The sequence below is a fragment of the Monodelphis domestica genome, chromosome 3 (genome assembly GCF_027887165.1).
Source record: "Monodelphis domestica isolate mMonDom1 chromosome 3, mMonDom1.pri, whole genome shotgun sequence".
In the NCBI taxonomy this organism is placed as follows: Eukaryota; Metazoa; Chordata; class Mammalia; order Didelphimorphia; family Didelphidae; genus Monodelphis; species Monodelphis domestica.
The window spans coordinates 84,115,638-84,135,958 of NC_077229.1; the positions used below are offsets into that span (position 1 = coordinate 84,115,638).

A 20,321-nucleotide genomic window follows, 5' to 3' on the forward strand; every position below is an offset into this window, starting at 1 on the left:
GTCTGTATACAATTCATACAACAGTATAGAATTTAAAGCTCCCCTAAAGAACATTTTGCATATTGAATACTTGGGGAAACTACTGACAGTCCTGGAGAGCCAGTTATAAAATACACTTTCCTCTTATAAGGCAGAGCACTCTTCAAATAGGATCTTTTAAATATTGTCTTATGTAGTTATTATAGTCTGTTAGGAGTAGAAAGAGTTAAAAATGTCTATAACAAGTTAAAGAGGTTGTGTGTGTGTGTGTGTGTGTGTGTGTGTGTGTGTGTGTGTGTGTGTTTTTAATTAAGTCATTGTAGTTGTGGGAGTTACTAACTATAAGCTTCCTTATGTTGAGCCAAAGTCTTCCACTTTATAATGTTCACCCATTGTTATTGTCATAAAATGTTACAACTGGACCCTGTATTCTCAATTGAGTATAAGTTATTACAGATGCTACTAAATAATGAGGGACTGTTCAGGTATGGACCTGATGATTGACTGTGTGTCTGCCATCAAATATATTTTGTATATACTTAGATATGTATATGTTCTCTCCCCTGAGAGAATGTGAGCTCTTCGAGGGCAGGGACTGTTTGATTTTTGTCTTTGTATCCCCAGCACAGTTCCTGGCACACGTAGTAAATGCTTGTTGATTGATTCAACCCCTTCATTTTACTGAGGAGTAAACTGAGACCCAGGGAGTTTAAGCCAAGATCACACATTGAGCTAGTGGCAGAGCCAGAACTAGAACCACAGGTATCCTGACCCCACCCCACCCTACCCCCATCTTAGTGTTCTTTTTCACTGTATCCTGCTAGTTCCTAGTAGATGTTTTGGACATAATTCTTCTTTGCTACCATTACCCAGGGGCACCAAAATTGTGAATGTTTTTATTTGGGGAGCCTCAAAGGTTTAAGGAATTGAAGCAGCTCCAGGATGATGTTAGCATCATTTAGTGATGCTAAAAATAAAGTACAAGAACATGTTGTTAAGAAAGAAGAAAGTTCTGTGGTATGTTCAATATGTCTTCCTTAGTTTTCATTCATTGATACAGATAGGTATAAACAAATAACATTGCTGGTAAGTAATCTCATAGGAACAATAGAGAGCAACTTAGCACATTCTGCTTAAGTGAATTCAAAATATGAGACAGAAATTTAGAACAAGAAAAGATTGCAGATCATAGTTCTTCTTTAATGTCCCTGCTCTGGTGTGAAGAATTTCAAAAACTATTCCCAGGTGATTCTATTCTCTGCCCTACTCTTGTCCAGGTCCTCCAAACTGGGGACTTTCAGTTTAAAAGAGGATTTCGTAGGCTTTCCATTCTTCTGAGTACTTCTATTAAGTATGGTGCTCACCACAGCTAGCTATTTGTATTCCTAGTTTGTTGTCCTTGAGTCTGCAAGCCCAACACAAATAATTATTTTTCTTCTATTTAGGATGTGTTTGAGATGCGTTTTGCAAAGATGCCTGATGAACCTGAAGAGCCAGTGGTTGCTGTGTCCTCCCCAGTGGTAGCACCACCCACCAAGGTAGTAGCTCCACCATCATCTAGTGATAGCAGCAGTGACAGTTCCTCAGACAGTGACAGCTCAACTGATGACTCTGAGGAGGAGAGAGCTCAGCGACTGGCAGAGCTTCAGGAACAGGTACTAACATTTCAGCTGAAGAGTAGTGATGGGTACTTAAATCTGGAATTAATTGACTAAGTGATACCTGAATGTCTTTAATTATGAAGAGTTTATTTGTGTCTCACTGTCTTCTGCATTTTTTTTGTGTATTTTGCAGATTCCTATTATGAGATCAAATTAAGAAACCCTTTCTAAAATTAAAAAGTGATCAATGGATGTATTCTTTGAAGTTAGGTGTAAATGTTTCTTACCCACACATTACCTCACAAGCTAGTCACATGCTAGGCAGAATGCAGGTAGAACTCTTGGATGCAACTTATAGTGAGAATAGAATTTCCATTGTAATGACTGGAGGAGGAAGCATTTGCTGCGGTGGCTTAAAGAATTTCTCCTACTATAGCAAAGCCCCATGTCTCTCTTACACCTTCTAATACTTTATGACTGACTTGTTAACACCATCTCTGCATCTATTGGGCTCTATGCATAGTGATTTTTTTTTTGGTCTTTCCTGGGACCTAGAAGAATTGTCATGCTTGACACTGCCCATATTAACTGTGAATTGGAACTAATATGACTTTTTAATTACCTATATCTGCTTTTGATTTTCTTTGACATAGTTCTTCAAAGGGAACATAGTGACTCTTCAACCTATACTGTATTCCTTAGCCTCATTTCTTCTTGGAACATCACTGCCCTTTTTAGTTTTTGCCACTTTACAACATACAGTGTTCTGGACTCTTCAGTTATTGCCTTTGATTTTTCTCATTTGTTGATGTCAAACGTGGTCAATTATATTCTTAGACTTATTTCCAACTGATCATGTGAAGGACCAGAATGAGAGAAAGGCATATCAGGGCATCATTTATGATAAGCCTCTTATCTGTGTCTTAGCTCAAGGCAGTACATGAGCAACTTGCTGCACTCTCCCAGCCTCAGCAGAACAAACCAAAGAAAAAAGAAAAAGACAAGAAAGAGAAAAAGAAAGAGAAGCACAAAAAGAAAGAGGAAGTGGAGGAAAACAAGAAAGGCAAAGCAAAGGAACCACCTCCCAAAAAGACAAAGAAAAGTAACAGCAGCAACAATAATGCCAGGTATGTTCTTCAGGCCAATGGAAGGATTGGAAGGGACCTTTCTTGAACCCAGATTGCCATTACTCACATTGGGTAGTAGATTTTTTCTGATTCTCTTTAGTTTTGGCAATTGCCAATTTATCAGGTGTTTCTTGGCCCATTTAACCCTCAAGGTTAACTATTAAGGAAAACCTCACCAGCCCTTGAACTGCTGACTGCTATCTCTCTGTGATTCCCTTCCAACTTTGAAATCCAGAAAGAATAGACTATTCCATAACATCCATGGGTGTTAATGCAAATGGTTGTGAGTTTGACCATTTGTTGGAGACATTATCATTTAAAAGTCCTAGTTGGCTTCCTAGATTCCTCCCAACTTTTATTCTAAAATGACTACATATTGAGAGGATTCTATATCTTGAACTTTTATTGCTTTTTTCATTTGCATATCTATTTGTCCTTATTAATAAAGGAGCAGAAAAAAATTGAGAGTAATTGAAGTATAGAAAAACCAGGGTTTGGAAACAATCAGATTGAGGTCAAGAAAAGAAGTTAGAGGTTAGGTACATTTGACTGAATAAGTAAATAAACAAAAGGCCTCTGTCTGTGGTCAACAATGTAGTATTTATAACAATGGTTTATGGTTCAATCCTTTTAGAAACAGTGCCATGTTCCATCCCCCCTGGCACCCCTCTTCTCTCCCCTCCCCCCCAAAACACACACACAGGGGAGGAAGAAAGTGTTCCCATTGGGCTGCTGGGGGTGGGTGAAGTGGGAAGGTACCCAGCTAGTGTAGAGAGGAGGAGGGGAGTGGCCTGAGTACTCCACTTCTCTCCAGCTCTACTGCCTATCATCTTCCCACCTTACCCCCTGTGCACTTCCACTGGCTGCTTGGCAGTAGGGCAGGGGAGGGGGGGGAAATATCATCAGATACAGTGGAGAGGGGGAGGGGAGCCGCTCCTCCTGAGTCCCTTCGCCTTTCTAGTAACGCACTGAAGATAGTGGTGTGAGGGGAGGGTGGCTGAGTGCCCCCAGAGAGTGCTCTGAGTGCTATTTTTGGCATCACTGCTTTAGACTTTGCTTAAGAGAAAACCTCTTGTATTGAAGACTATCAATCAGCTACTTTTTTTCTCTTCTGTGTCTTCCTCTAACAGTGTCTTTGTTTTTAAGTAGCAAGAAGGAACCTATGCCTGTGAAGAACAAGCCCCCTCCCACCTATGAGTCAGAAGAAGAGGACAAATGTAAGCCAATGTCCTATGAAGAGAAGAGACAATTGAGTTTGGACATTAACAAACTTCCTGGTGAGAAGCTGGGCCGGGTTGTCCATATCATCCAGTCCCGAGAGCCCTCACTGAAGAACTCTAACCCAGATGAAATTGAAATTGACTTTGAGACATTGAAACCTTCTACCTTACGAGAACTAGAGCGCTATGTCACCTCATGTTTGCGGAAAAAGAGGAAACCTCAAGGTATCTTTTCCAGATATTCCTATTTGACAGACATACAAATTGGGTAACAAACTGATTAGTAATTTTGCTTCCTCTACCAGCCAAGAAAGTATGTTTTGTGGAGGACTTTCTTCCAGATGAATATTAATGGCTACCCTTACTTTTAACTTCTTAAATATGCCTCTTTCCCTCTATCCAAAGTTTTGAATTCAGACTCACTTCTGGCTATAAGTGTTTCTGTCCAGAGATAGTCAGTTATCTGGCAACCATCTAGCTATATAATAAGTCCTACTTTATAGACCATAACTATGTTGACCTATTTCTCTGGGACTTGATTCAGTTTTTATTTGAATCCATAATTATTGTTCCATTTTGATATCAGCAATATGCTACTCTTCTAATCTCTTTTAAATATGCTGCAAAAGAGTTTGCAACAAGAATATCATGGGCAGTATATAATATTGTAGCTATATCTCACACAAATTGCTCTTACTGTAGAAGTAATAGAAAATTTCCAGTCTTAATGTTTTTTTATCTGAGGTGCACTAGTCAAGTCAGTAAATATTTAAGTGTCTCCTATATGCCAATCACTGTGCTTAGCCCTGGGGTACAAAGAAAATGCTACAAAAGAATCTATTCCTTGCTTTCACAGAGCTCACGGCAAACTCTACAAACAAATATTCCTACACAGGTAGCAGCAGTGTGCTAATATTCTTATAAAATGTTTTCTAAGGAAGTTTTATTGTTAATTTAGTTTTTTAGGTTAGAACCTCAGCACTTTTTTGTTTTAGCTCAGAGAGAGATCTTGTTTTAATAAAGGTCAACAACATGAATCTCTACTCCCTTTATTCTACCCACCACCTTCAAATCTTTGCTTAGACCCAGATTCAAGCTTGTTATATATAGATTATCTTTGTAATAATCCCTAGTATGTTAATAGAAACCTTCAGCTTCATCCAGAATTCAGATTCAAATGAGACTATACTCACAAAGGCTAGTTATAAGAGATTAGTCTTTTCTTTTAGAAATAGAAAATCAGGTCCTCCCTTGACATAACAGCTACGGACCTTGCTTATTGAATTCCATGTTGACAATGCCTAGAATCGGAAGCAGCAAAATCCCAGGAATTTAAATGGTTCTCAAAATCTCATCTTGTTGTTACCTATTCAGTTACATTTGTGAGGCCTGCTTAGAGTTTGACCTAACTCTATTTTTCCTCTGTTAGAAGCAATAAATCTGTTTCAAAGAGCTCCAGGTTAAATCAGGAAGAAACTACTGGTCTCTGAAAATGCCTGGCTATTTCCTATATGGAATCATCTACTACTCTTCCCAAAGTAATTTCTAGTAAGAGGCTTATAAATGCAAACACAAAAACTAAATTGTCTGTTAAAATTCCGGAATCCCTATCAATGAAGAGAGTAGTTTGTAAAATTAGGGGAATCATTAGATATCTGCTTGGTCCCAACAATAATCATTCACCCTAATTCAAACTGTAATAAATGAATTCAGGAACCACAACTTTAGCTGAACTTTCAAGAGTTCTTGAGTTATTTTCCAAGGCAGTAGTACCTTTGTGCTTATTGTTTGTTCTTTAAAGAGTTGAGCTTCTTTGTTGAGTAGTTGTTTTTGATTTGGTTGGAATATGTCCCCTTCTTCACCTTCCTACCAGTTTATTTGGAATGGTATATGTATACATAAAAGGTATTGAATTATCTCTGTCTCTATTAGACACTATTTTGCTGTTGTCTTGTTACAGCTGAGAAAGTGGATATGATTGCTGGGTCCTCTAAAATGAAGGGCTTTTCATCTTCAGAGTCCGAGAGCACCAGTGAATCCAGCTCTTCTGACAGTGATGACTCAGAAACAGGTTAGATCCCACTTATCTAAAGAATCACAGTCTTTCCAACCCTGCTAATGTTCTATACCAGCATTGGAGATGGCTTTCAAGTTCATCTGCCCAAACTCCAAATTTAAGCTGCCTGTGAACACCTTCTCTCCCCCCCCCCCCCCCCCCCCCCCCCCCCGCATTTACCTCAGAGAGTGGAAAGAGGAAGTGCTCACTTTGGATGACTGGACAAGAGGGGCAGGGCATGCAAAAAATTTTCTTAGGCATTGGGAAGAGGGGGAACAGAGCAGAATTGTGTTGTGTGCACCACCCCACCCCCACTACCCCCTTTGGATATAAGTGCCAATACTTCACCAACACTATTCTATACAAATGTTTTCAGTACTAACTTGATAATACTTTTCAGAGGATAATAATAGAGTAGAGGACAGTAAGTAAACTGTTAACTATCTCTGTTTCTATTTACCTGTATCATATTTCTTCTATAAGGATATTAGAAGCATAAATCAGGTTTAGAAACCTGAGGTGGTAACTCCAGACTGACAAAGTATTTCTCCCTGCTGTTTGCTATGGCTTTATTTTCTTGGTCTTGAAACAGAGGCCACATTTTAACTATTATGATTCATACCATACTCCATATTAGTGAATCCTAGATTTGGTTCCTTTTTAGCTTTACTGACTATGTTATCTTGGATGGATAGGGAAATAATACCTTTATACTTACCTCACAGAATCATTAGGATGAAATTTCTTTGTCCACTGTGACAAGGAAATCACTTTAAAAGACTGATATATATTAATTTAAGGTCGCCAAAGAATTCAGCTATGTAATTCCTAAATGAAAACTCAAGTCAGCAGTCAACCTTTTATGGAGTTTAATTACAAACAGGAGGAAGAAAGGTATTAGAGATAGATAGAGAGAGAGAGAGGGAGAGAGAAAAGGGGAGAAAAGGGAATAGGGCTTAAATACCCCTTCTGTTTAGGCTGGGCCAAAAGGCCCAAGCCCTTAGATAGCTGAGGCAAAGAAAAGAGATCAGTCCCTATCACACATGTGACCAAAATGGAGAAACAGTCTCAGGGGCCTCCACCTCCAGCTTCTCAGAGCACCACCTCTCAAAGCAAAACCTCTCCAACCAACCCCCCAGTCCCTCAGACCCTGCAATCTTTAAGGAAACCATCCAAGTTCCCTCCCTCAGTTCTCACATCTACCAATCACTGTCCATGTCTTCCCTGTGCCAATGGTGGCTCTACCTTAACCCATGACCGCCCAGAGGTCTGTGGCTTTGCACATGTCTGTTGAAGGTCATATTCTCAAATAATTAAATCTTGATCCTTTGCTGCAGCCCTTCCTAAATCCTGTTACCCTGAGTAGGGTGGAGATTGGAATAATTAAAGTTTGATCTATGCTGCAGCCTTTTCCATTGTTCAGCAAAAGGTTTCTGTCCTAAAGTAATCTTAAGAAGGGAGGAGGAGGAGGGGTTCACATTCCAATGGTGAAATTTCCAACATTCACAAGTCTAAGAAATTTTAAGGTTTACACCACCATACAGTGCCATATATAAATTTCTTGGGATATCATTAGTAATGATAACAGATCATTAGTAAGCACTTTTTTGTGGGAGGGTGAGCCATCACTCAACCCTGTCTACTACTCTAACCCTCCTTTTATTTTGCATAAACTAAGGCCAAGATAAGGAAGTTTACTGCACCAGTAGTTTCACTAGGGTTATGTAGGCCAGGAAATGTTTAATCTTTGGCAGAATGGGGGGAAATGGAGGAAATGTTCAATGAACACTTTTAAGTTCATTCTTCATTATTAACATTTTCCCCATCATTTTGTTACATCTTGTCATTTCAACAAAACAATCAGGCCCTGGATTGTAGCATTTGTGGACTTATGAGGAATAGGTACTAACATTGAAATTTTAATTTAAATTTTAAGAATTAGCTCCCACAAGCTAGTCCATTATACTACTGGCTTCTGATCACAAAGAATTCTGTAATTCAATTGATGTACCCTCTTCATTTCTCTTTGGCATTTAGTAAACAAGCAGCTGCCCCTATTTGTTATCATTATGCTCTTAGCCATTGTGCTGGGCTTAACTACAGCTCTTAGAAACCTCTGTTGGGCTTCTTATAGGAAATCTTCCTCATCTTCTACTCTAACCCCTTCCATTCATTTGTTCTCTGTCCATAGTTATTCTTTTCTTTGACTAATTTGTGTACATGCCTCATCTTCCTTAGTGAAAGCTTGGGAGGTTTTGTTTTTGATTGTATCTTCAGTAGGGACTTCTAACATCAATTTGTTGGTGTGATAAAGCCATTAAAATCCCACATTCTCTTGGTTATTATATCTCCACTCCACTGACTCCAAATCATCTTAATACGTGAATGTGGATGTTTCCCAAGTTTGTCATCAATCTTTGTCAGTCAGTGTGTCAGCTACCAACTTAATACAGTTAAGTTTAAGTCCCTTACTATCATTCTAATTCTCCCTCAAGAAGAGGCAACTAGTGGTAGTTCTGGTGAGAGAGCTCTGGGCCTGTAGTCAGGAAGAACTGAGTTCATATCCAGCCTCACCTCTGTTTGCCTCAGTTTCCTCCTAGCCTGTAAAATGGGTACAATAATAATATCAATCTCAGGAATTGTGAGGATCAAATGGAAAAAAAGCACACCAGAGTAAAAATTTCAAATTTTTATGGGGGAGAAAACATGGTACAGTAACTTTTTTCATTTGTCAAAATAAACTGATAAATTCTCTTATATATTAAATTTTAATTTTGTCATCCAAAACACATTTCCATATTGTTCATTGTTGTTACAGCACACTCACCCATTGCCAAAACCACAAAATAAAACCATAAATACATTGATGCTGAAAGATGACTCAAACAGTTCTTTCTCTGGTGATGGATAACATTCCCATCATGTCTCAGGATTGTTTCAAATCATTGCATTGCTGAGAGTAGCCAAGTTTTTTCACATTTTAACCCACAATATTGGTGGTATTGTGTACGTGCAACCAGTCCTGCAGATCTTCCCAGCTTTTTCTGCAATCATCTTGCTTATCATTTCATATAGCACAATAATAGTATTCACCATAACCAACATGTACCACAATTTGTTTAGTTGTTCTCCAATTGATGGACATCCCCACAATTTCTAATTCTTTGTCACTACAAAAAGAGTTGCTATAAATATTTTTATACAATTAGGTCCTTTCCTCTTTTTTATTATCTCTTAGGCATATAAACCCAGTATTGATACTACTGGATCAAAGGGTATGCACGTTTTATAGTTCTTTAGACTGTAGTTCCAAATTCCCCTCCACGATGGTTGGATCAGCTCACAACTGCACCAGCAAAGTGTCCCAATTTTTGCTACATCCCTTCTAGCTTTTACCACTTTTCTTCCTTGCCATATTGGCATTGTTTTAATTTGCATTTCTCTAATCAAGAGAGATTTAGAACATTTTTTGTATGATTATTGATTTTTTATATCACATTTTTAATATATATATATATATATCATCTTATATTATCATATACATCATATTCTATTCAGCTTATTTCCCCACTTTCTTTCTGAGTAAATTCCTTCTACTCTAGCTTTGATTTTTTTTTCCATGAAAATTGCATGTTCATATCCTTTGATCATTTGTCAATTGGGGAATGACCTATATTCTTATACATTTTAGTTCTCTATAAATTTGAGAAATTAGACCTTTGTCAGAGATATTTGTTAGAAAAAAATTTTCCCATTTTGTTGTTTCCCATCTGATCTTGGTTAGAGTAGTTTTGTTTTTACTAAAGTTTTTAATTTAATGTAATCAAAAGTATTCATCTTATATCTTATAATACTCTATCTCTTATTTGATATTAAATTCTTCCCTTTGGCCTTCAAAGATACTCCCCATTCCAGTTGATCAAAGGTGACTTCAAGTTAATCTAATTTATTTCCTTTTCTTTATTGTTTTCATTAAACTAATGATTCTTAACCTGGAGGAATGAATACTGTATATTAGTTCCAAGGTATAAGAGTGGTATGGGTTAGGCAATGGGGGTTAAGTGACTTGCCCAGGGTCACACAGCTGGGAAGTGTCTGAGGTCATTTGAACCTAGGACCTCCCATCTCTAGGCCTGGCTCTCAATCCACTGAGCTTATTTTTTATACAGTCTCACATATTTGGGGGGGGGGGTATAAAATGTCTTGCTAAGGAATTTGGGATTCTAGGTATTTTTTCAGCTATCACCTGCAAAATGACCTATAGGTCATATTCTTAGTCCTTTTCTAAAATGTGAGAAGTTGCTCTATTTTCTCGTTGAATATACAATTGTATCACGCTCTTTATAGAAGATAAGGTGTCATTCAAATGTACAGTTCAAAATTTCACAATCTTCCTACAGCTGTGATTATTTTTTTAATATTATCCTACTTGCTTCTTGGTAAAAGAGAAACTTGGCCAGCTGTGTCTCAGGTACTTCAATAAGTGGCCCAAAGTCAAAATCCTAATTAAAATTGTTCATCCTTGTTTCTTAAGACCTAAACAAAACCAGATGATCATTAAGAAAATAATTTCCTTAACATTTTCACACAAAGTGTTAACATACATGGCAGATGTTTTCTTCTGAATCTCTTTATTTTACACTTAAATGCAATTAAGTTCACTGGTTGCTTCTGTTTCCTTAATTCCCATTTGCTTCAGTAGTTTTTTCAAACTCAACTGTCTAAAATAATTTTATATTTTGCTCCATATCTTTTTCCCTTCCTTGCTGATTTTCTACTAAGGATGCCACCAAATCTTCAGTTTTCATACTTGGAACTTCATTGTCATCTTCAGTTCTTCCCTTCTCTACACCCATACATCTTGCTTCAAGCCCTCAGCATCTCTTCCTAAACAACTGCAATAGCCTCCTAGATAATCTCCTAATGCTCTCCAGTCCACCTTCTACACATCATTCTAAAACACACATTTGATCACATGGCTCAGTAGACTTCAATGAAGTCTTGTCTTTAGACAAGACATGTTTATGTTTGTGAATGACAGCACAGTGCCTAGCATGTAGTACACACTTAATAAATGTTTGTTCCCTCCACTCCCTTTACAGTCTGGCTCTATTTTATCTTTCTAGATTTATTTCCCATTATATTCCCCCTCCTACATACCTTATTCCAGCCAAACTCGTTGCCTTGCTGTTCTCTATACATGACATTCCATTTCCATTCTCTATCTTTTCAAAAGCTATTACACATTCCTAGAATTCTCTCTGTCCTTATCTCTTCCCCTTTGGAGTTCCCAAGCTTCCCTCAAGATTCAAAAAAAGTATTACAGTGATCCCTCACCTATCACGGGAGTTAAGTTCTAGAGACCCCTGTGATAGGTGAAAATCCACATAGTACAGTCACTGTATCAATCAATGCCCCAGATACAGAACACAGTGCTATGGTTGGTCGCCTTTCATTCCATCAGCCAATAATGTGCCATGTACAATCTCATGTTGGAAAATTTGTGTAAGTGGTAATGCTGCACTGCATTTCCATTGTGTACCAATTGGTATTCATCCAGAAAATCCCACGATATAGTGAAAACTGTGATATGGAGTTAGATAAATACTTTTTTTTAAACCTGCAATACAGTGAAGCTGCCATAAGTGAACCAGAGTATAGGGAGAGATGAATGTATATCTTAATAAGAAATCTTTTCCTCATTGATCTCTCTAGTTAGTTCTTTCAGAGTGCTTGTTAACATAAGCTTTTTGAAAGCAAAGACTTTTTTTTTTAGTTTATCTTTGTTTCTCCAGTGTCTGATAACAGTTCCTTGTATGTAGGAAGTGCTTAATCAATGCTTACTGCATTGAATGATTTAAAGGAATGAGAGAGATCTGTTGGTTGCTCATTATGCAGTTGAGAAACATGGCATAGAGAATTTCTCGTAATCATAGGGAATATCAACCATAGATTGGGAGGCCAAATCCTCTTCAATTTTTATTTGCTACTATGTGACTTTGGCAAGTCATAAATTTTCCAGGCCTTGGTTACTTCATATTTTATAGAAAGATTGAGAGAAAAGGATCCTTTAGCTCAAATCTTATGATTTTAAGTCCCATAAAAAAATCTCAGTCCTGCTAAATAACTGACTTTTATTTTTAGGCACATTTTCTGCCTTTGTGGTTTTTTCTTCGTAAAAAAAAAAATTCTAAATCAGTTATGTTTCATGTAATCAAATTCCTTCTAAATCAGTAATCTGGGAATATTATTTTCTTTTCAATACAACTCTCCTCTCTATTTAAATCAGGACTTCTTTTTTATTATTAATTCTCAATTATCTTTTAAAATAAATATATTCTCTTTATAATTAATATCCACATTTCCTTTTATAACAAATTTAGGACTTTTAAATATCTTTTCACCCTAGCCTACATAATTTTCTAATATTATTGTGGTATTATTATTCTAATATTATTGTCAATGCATTATAACCAAACCCTACTATGTAAAGTTATGAAATCTTTCTGTGAATCTTAATAGCCATATGTATTTGAAAAATAGCTTGATAAGGAATGGAAAAAAAAAACAACTGGATTTGGAACCAAAGCAACTGGGTTTAAATCTCTGAACTTGGTCAAATCACTTTTCCTCATCTGTGAAATGACAGCATTGTAGTAGATGACATCTAAGGGCCTTTTTTGAAGTCTGTAAACATTCTGTCTTCTACCAATCTGTCCTCATTGCTTTGCTGTAAAAAGCCTTGGTTCGAGCTATGTAAAATATGTGGTCAAAAGCATTTTTCAGTTCTGGGTTATCTGAGATAGCAAATTCAGAATCATTGATACTTAATGTTTTCCAGTATTTTGGATTCAGTACCAAAATACTCATTATTATATATAGAAGATAATGTGCATTAAGTTGAATCAGTAAGCATTTATTAAGTAAATGAACTATGCTAAGGGAGGTATGTGGAATTGTGTTTATTAAATATTTTACATCGAAGAATACTTGTGATGAATTCAATAACAAGAGATGTCTGGGATCAAGATTGTCCAGTCAAATATCGCCAAATTCTTTGCCTCTTCTTGGGTATTTCAGGTAAATAGCATTCCTTATGGATCCACAAGTGTTTATTAAGTGCTTACTATGTACTAGGCACTGTACTAAGCACTTCATCATCTCTTTGTAGTTATACCTTTGAGATCTTAATTCTTATATTTTCCTAGCCCTATAAATTTCAAGTTAAAGGCTTTATGAGCTCACCAGCAGATGGAGTCCTTGCCAAGCGTCAGAATGATTTGTACTGTGATTCTTTCCCAAGCTGTGATTCTTTCCCAAGGATTGTTCCTCTCTTTTACTCTCTACCTTTAATGAAGTCAGATTTGGGAATTAAAGAACTATATATATATAGTTAACATTTCTTAATAGTGCCTGTTTTTTTCTTTTTTCTTTTTTTCTTTCTTTTTTTGCTCTCATTCCCAGTCAAATTTTATTTGAGCTTTTATTCTCATTTTTCAATACCTATATTGTTTCTAGTAGTTCAGAACAAACAAAATGTCTTGTACTCTTTATTTATATGGCATCTTCTTGCTCTAAAGGATTTTAGATTACTGAAAACTCCCAGATATGTAAGCAATATACCTAATCATTTTTTAAAATGCATCCGTTTAAAAGGTCATAGGCAGTAGGTATAAATCCTTTGTTGATAATTTGAAAACCTAGGCACCTTGTCAAAGTCATAGTTATATCTGAATTACATTCCTTACAATGTTTGCTTTAATTCTGTTCTCTGAACTCCTGCAGAAAAAAACTTTGCTTCTCAGTAAATTCCTTAAGTAGTGTTTCCTATGGAATAACATTGTGCTGCCTTTTTAGTGATAGTTGGCATTGAGTTCATCTTTCCTACCTTCCTGGTCCAGTGAAGACCTTTGCTTTCTATCAGGGGCAGGAAGAAAGGAAGAGATTTGACAGCTTATCCAGAGTTCTATGACTGCTCTAGCACAATTTGATTTTTCTTTTTTTTAAGAAAGGAAAAAAGATTATGCAATAAGTAACACGAGAATCCTGGGAACAGCTGTCCTGGCTTGAGGAGGAGAATGAAATTTATGATCTTTGAGTTATCTTTAAAACTCCCAACAGCTTTAGCTCTGGCCCACTGACTGCATGAAGACTCATTTTCTTTCCCTTTTCCTGGAACATAAAATGTCCCCATTTTGGTTTTTCCTGACTTCTGTTGCTTTTGACCAACTAAGTTGATCTAAGAAAGACTTTTTCATATGTATTCTGAGCATTTGCAGCTATGAGCAGTTCTTACACCAGTGACAAGTTTTGTCATTTGTCTGATTGAACTTCCCTATAGGCCTATTTTTAGACTTTTCTGAATAGAAATGCTATCATTTGTCTTTCCCTATCTGGCTAGTGGACGACGAGTTCTAGTTTGAATTTTCTCCTGCTACAGCTCTCCTTTTGTTCGAGTTTCTGTCTTGATTTTGAACAGAAATTCCTGAAAAGGAATATTTGTTTCTTGGACTAGGGGTCAGCTCACATTGAGATACCCCCCCCCCCCCCCCAACAGATGCTTAACATTTAAAAAGCAGAGGCACAAAATAGATTGGGAGGGGAAAACTCTACTAAACATCTCTGGGCAAATTTAGATAAGAATTGAGTGGAGCCAAATTACTCAGGGTAGTAAGAGATCCCTATCTAACCTTCAATCTGTGATTTGGAAAGCTACACACAGAGGCCACAGTCAATGGGATGTTTCTTTCCCATTCTATTTCCTTTTATTAGAAACATGAAATGTCACTGACCAACTCTACCACATCCTGTTAAGCCTAAGTTATTATCTTACTTGTGATTGTTCATCCGGGTAGATGTAAAACCCAGTCTCCATGGGAGGGATATTAGAATGCATATTCCTTTCCATGTCCATTTCCCTATTAGACACTTGAGGCTTTCTTGCTGGTATGTAACAGGCCTTACAAGATGACCTAACCTATGGTGACTGGGACTTCCTGCTTAGTGAGTCAAATTCGGGGGCTGACAGCTTGATGGCCTATATTCCTAATAGTCTATTCCTAATGTAAATAAATTCAAGACAGCAGAGAAGGATGGCTGTTGCAAAAAAAAAAAAATCCGTATTTGCTTTTTTTTTTCTTCTTATTACTTAGGGGGGGGATATTAAAGAATGAATCTCATTTTTGGGTTGGCCTCTCCTCACTCCACCCCCAGAACTTTTTTCCATATTGGAATTTCATCTGCAATGAATTCTAACTTCAACAGAGATGAATGAAATTCCCAAGAGAGGAGGAGAACAGTAAATATTTAAAAATTTGTTGATAATGCTTGTATTACCCTCCCTTACAGGGTAATTGTGAGGAAAGTGCTTTATGCACACTAGAAAAAAAATCTTAATTTGATCAATCTTTCTGTGGACCTTTGACTCAAAATTTTATTTTCCATTTGTTTCCAAAGATGTACCCTACTTAATTTCTGCCCCAAACTATTAGACTTTTTTACTTTTTAAAAAATCTGGGATATGATTTTGTCAACAGCAGAGGGAGGAGGGAAACATTGACTTCTTGTACAGAATTTTTAAGGTTTGTAGAATAAATATGATCCAGTTATTTTTGTCTTCTGCTTTCATTTTCCCACGGGTGGGTGTGGTGATGGAAGGGGAATGTTTAAAAGCTCAAGGGAAAGATGGAATTCTTGATTTTTTTTGGAAAAGATTGTACCCCAAATTGCAGCAAAGGGACATAGCAGGATCTTACTAAAATAAAAAAAATCCATCTGAGCCCCCTCTTAATATGCTTGTGCATGAACAGTGCCCTTGCTTTGGGGGAAAGAATGAGGCACATGGGGTAGAGTAAGGAAACAGTCAGCCTTCCCCCACTAAATAAACCAGACTGATTTATTCTCTGACTTTAAAGGGGAGCTATAGCTTTTTTCCAGAGCAAAAGTCAGTCATTTTGTGTTCATCATCTTATTTACCTCACTTCCCAGGGTACCTATGCATTCTAATTTAAAAGTTCGATTTTCCTGAGCTTCATCTTCTAGGAAAATTTTCCCCTCTTAACATAATCTCATTAGCAGTAAATCACTTTGGAATTAAACATGACTGACCAGTAGTGGCTGTATAGTATTTAAGGAGAATTTTTTATGGCATTTGAAATAGTGTTGGATCTAGTATAAGTAAAATACTTTTCACAGTTACAGATATGTGTTCCCATAGAAAAGTAGGATATAAAAGGAAGGGAGAGGGAAAGTATTTAAAAACCAAGATGTATGCTAATACTTACTGTACTAAAAAATTGTGTAATAGAAAACTATTCTGTTTCATCACAGAATACACCATAAACACTCATTGCTACCACTTACTAAATTTTCAACCAGGGTTGTTTTTTGGAAGTAAAAAGTGGCCAACGTTAGCATTTATTCTCTTCACCTCAGTAGAATCGAACTTAAATAAAAGAGGAGAAAGGAAGCACTAAATCATACTTAAGGATCTTTGTAGAACACATACTGACTTAGAAAACTACATATTAACATTATCTATGTTATGTTGTGCTTGTTTATTTTGTTAAACACTTCCCAATTATATTTTTATCTGATTTCAACCTTGTTCTAGAGGATTGGTTCAGGGTTTGACACCTCTACTCTAGAATAGGAATTTTTAACCTTTTTTATCCTGGAGATTAGCAGCAATCTGTTAATGCTTATGGTGGAGGCACCTTTATATTGCTTTTTAAAACTATATAACTAACTTTTTTTTTTAAAGCAAAATACCAGGTTTTATTCCAATCGTGTTGCTTTCAAATAGCAATGGAGTTTTAAAAGAAATTGTTGTAATCTCCCCTTCTAATTTTAAGGCTCTGTTCATAACATCTGACTTAAAGTAGATATGTATGATTTATGCATTTACTTTACAAATAGATATTAAGAATCTATAACGTATAGAGTACTGTGCAGAGAGATAATTATACCATTGTTCCTGACTTAAAGGAGACTCATTTACAATTAAGGGGATACAACAAGAACATAACTCTATTTAGAAAACAAAATATTCTACCTGCGAGGACTGTGAACAAGAAGTTATGAGTTCAAGAGAATGATCAATATTAAATACTGAATGGACAAATCCATGTGACTATAAGTAACATTTTCTTTTGATACATCTGCAGGTATTTCTGATCTTACATTTAATATGAGGAATGTAGTAAAGAAAGGAAAGTCCAGAGTTAGTGAATAAACATTTTTTATGTTAATTTTTAAATTTTTATTTTAAAATTTTTTTCCATGGTTACATGATTCATGTTGTTTCCCTCCCTTCTTTCCTTCCCCCTCCCAGAGTAGACAAGCAATTCCATTGGATTATACACATATTTATCACTCAGAACCCATTTCCTTATTATTCATTTTTGGAATAGAGTAATCTTTTAAAACCAAAACCCCAAATCATATAAACAAGTGATAAATCATATGTTTTCTTCTGGACTTTTACTCCCACAGTTCTTTCTCTAGCTATGGATAGCATTCATTTTTATAGTCCCTCAGAATTGTCCTGGATCATTGCATTGCTATTAGTAAAGTCAATTACATTTGATCACCCCACAATGTTTCATTTATTGTGTACAATGTTCTCCTAGTTCTGCTTATTTCACTCTTCATCAGTTCATGGAGGTCTTTCCAGTAGTGAATAAACATAAAGAAGTAAGACAATCTCCATCTTCTAGGAGCTCACTATTTGGGAAGACACTCAATAGAACAAACAAATCCAGTTCAAATGAATGTAGCCTGGTGGAAATGAGAATGTGACTGGCCTCAGAACCCTTTTTAGATAAAAAGCAGCTTTAGGAGGAGTTCTTTTCTCTGCCCTTTTTATACCAAATAACTAGACATGGTAAGGAGAATGTCTATGGAGTATGAGTAGATTAGTGCAATCTCATTCGATGAGGAATTTCCTGATGTTTCTGTGGGCCTCAGGTGACTTGATGACAGATATAGAGCAGTCTCTATGAAGATGGAATTGTCCTTCATTCAACTGATTTTTTAAAAATAATTTTTATTGCTGGGTTTGCTATAGCCTCAGCCTCTCAGGCCAAAGTTGCTGGAGTTATTGAATATAATTTTTTTGAGCTACAGTAGAGCTAAAGCCCTTTAGTTGTAATTAGCTCCTGGCTACCAAAGGAAAGCTAAATTGGTTCAGGTTGGAAACAAAGTTGTCAAAGAGCCAATTAGTAATGAGTTTAAGCCTATCAGTGCCTATTGCACTTCCAGCCTAGACAAGACAGAGGGCCCCCCCCCCCCCCCCCCATTTTTAAAGACAACACAAACATCCAGAAAAAACTTTATGTTGTGACCAAGCTTGGCCATAATTTCACAGCATTCATTTTCTGATGCTTTGTTTTCTCTCTGCTTTATTTTAGTCCTTTTTTTTTTAACCCTTACCTTCAGTCTTACAATCAATACTGGGTATTGGTTCTAAGGCAGAATAATATGGGCTAGGCAATGGGGGTTAAGTGATTTGCCCAGTGTCACACTGCTAAGAAGTATCTGAGGCCAGAATTGAACCCAGGACCTCCCATCTCTGGGCCTGACTCTCAATACACTAAACCACCTAGCTTGCCCCCTTTAGTAGTTTTTATAATGTTTTCCAAACTCTACTACATCACATCACTATTTTTTACTACAGCATAGAACGTTTCTTTACATTCTTGTGACATTATTTATTAACTCTTTTCCCATTCAGTAGGAATCTCCTCTGTGTCCAGTTATTTTGTATCACAAAAAGTGCTACTATAAGTGTCTTGATAATACAAAAGACCTTTCTTCCTACCAGTGAAATCTCTGAGCCTAAGGATCTGGACATTTTTGTTCCACTCTTTTTTGTTTTTTGTTTTTTAAACCCTTACCTTCCGTCTTGGAGTCAATACTGTGTATTGGCTCCAAGGCAGAAGAGTGGTAAGGGCTCGGCAATGGGGGTCAAGTGACTTGCCCAGGGTCACCCAGCTGGGAAGTGTCTGAGGCCAGATTTGAACCTAGGACCTCCCATCTCTAGGCCTGGCTCTCAATTCACTGAGCTACCCAGCTGCCCCCTGTTCCACTGTTTTTAGTCACATTTCTCATAATTCCAAATTGCTGTTGTCCAAAATAGACAACAGTTCTTTGGAAAATGCTTTTTTTTTTTCAGCCTCTCCTCACCCAATATTGGCTACTCTCATATTTTGTTATCTTTGCTCATTTTGGTGAAACTTTGAGAATTTTCTAATCTGCATTTCTTTTTAGTGATTTGGAATATTCTTTTATGCAAATATCAGTAGCTTACAATTCTTTGGAGAACTGTTTGTTCATATCCTTTGACCACTTATATACATGAAATGGTTTTTCCATTTCATGCTATCAAAATTATTTTTTCTAATTTCTTATATTCCTTTTTTGCTTAGTAATTCACCTACTCATTGCATGTAAAATCTTACAATTTTTTGTGATGTGATCTTTAATATTTAGGTCATGCATCTACTTTGAATTTATTCTGATATATGGTATAGGATTTTAAATCTAAACCTAATATCTGCCTGACTGCTTTCTTTTTTTTAACAGTAGTCCTTGTTAAATGGGAAGTTCATTCCTGAGTATTATGTTTTCAGTATTTGTTAAATACTGTTATTCCATTCATTTATTTCTGGTTCTTGTCAGATCTCTTCCATTGATCTGAGGATAACACCTACCTAACTGGATTGTTTGAAAGATCAAATAAGATGTATGCAAAGTATTTTGAAAACCTTAAAACACTTATATGTTATAGCTATTATTATTGTTATCATTATCTACATTTCTCTTTCTTAGCAACAGTACCAAATAGATTTGCTTTACTCTCTAACATGGTTTGAAGTTTGAACATTTCATTGACCTTTCATCCCTACCTTTTTTCTATTTCCTAGTGGAATTCTAGTGGATTCTAGGATTTGTGTTTCTTCGAATGAATTTTTGTGTTATTATTTTGTTCTTTGATTCGTATAGCACAAATACTGTAAACATCAGGTGGTTTTATTATTTTTATATTGAATGGCCCAATATGAACAGAGAATTTTCTTGGAATTATCTAAGCTATTTCTTGTTAGGAGCATTTTGTAATTGTATCTATGCTTTAGAAGGTTTACTCATTTTTATTTTTTAGTTATTTAAAATGGTAGTTTCTGGATTATTGCTTTCTGGAGTTTGTTATACAACAGCATTGTTTAGGATTGGGAGGTGGGGTAGCTAGCTTGCTGCCCACAACTTGACTGAATATTAATTGCTTCAATTATTTTCTGATTCCTTAGTATTCTTTTAGGTCATGTCATCAGGATATAAA

At 36.4% G+C, this 20,321-nt stretch overlaps 1 protein-coding gene across 5 annotated transcripts in view; it reads left to right on the forward strand.

Moving 5' to 3' along the window:
• BRD4 (bromodomain containing 4) overlaps window positions 1–20,321 on the forward strand; it is a 165,882-nt gene that overhangs the window by 113,915 nt on the left and 31,646 nt on the right. For 3 of the 5 annotated variants that reach the window (XM_056822340.1, XM_056822342.1, XM_056822343.1), the window contains exons 8-11: window positions 1,425–1,634; window positions 2,508–2,707; window positions 3,857–4,152; window positions 5,888–5,998. In XM_056822340.1, coding sequence (XP_056678318.1) covers window positions 1,425–1,634; window positions 2,508–2,707; window positions 3,857–4,152; window positions 5,888–5,998 — 817 coding nt within the window. Of the gene's footprint in view, window positions 1–1,424; window positions 1,635–2,507; window positions 2,708–3,853; window positions 4,153–5,887; window positions 5,999–20,321 lie in introns of all 5 variants that reach the window. The other 2 variants (XM_056822339.1, XM_056822341.1) reach the window with 1 other exon arrangement.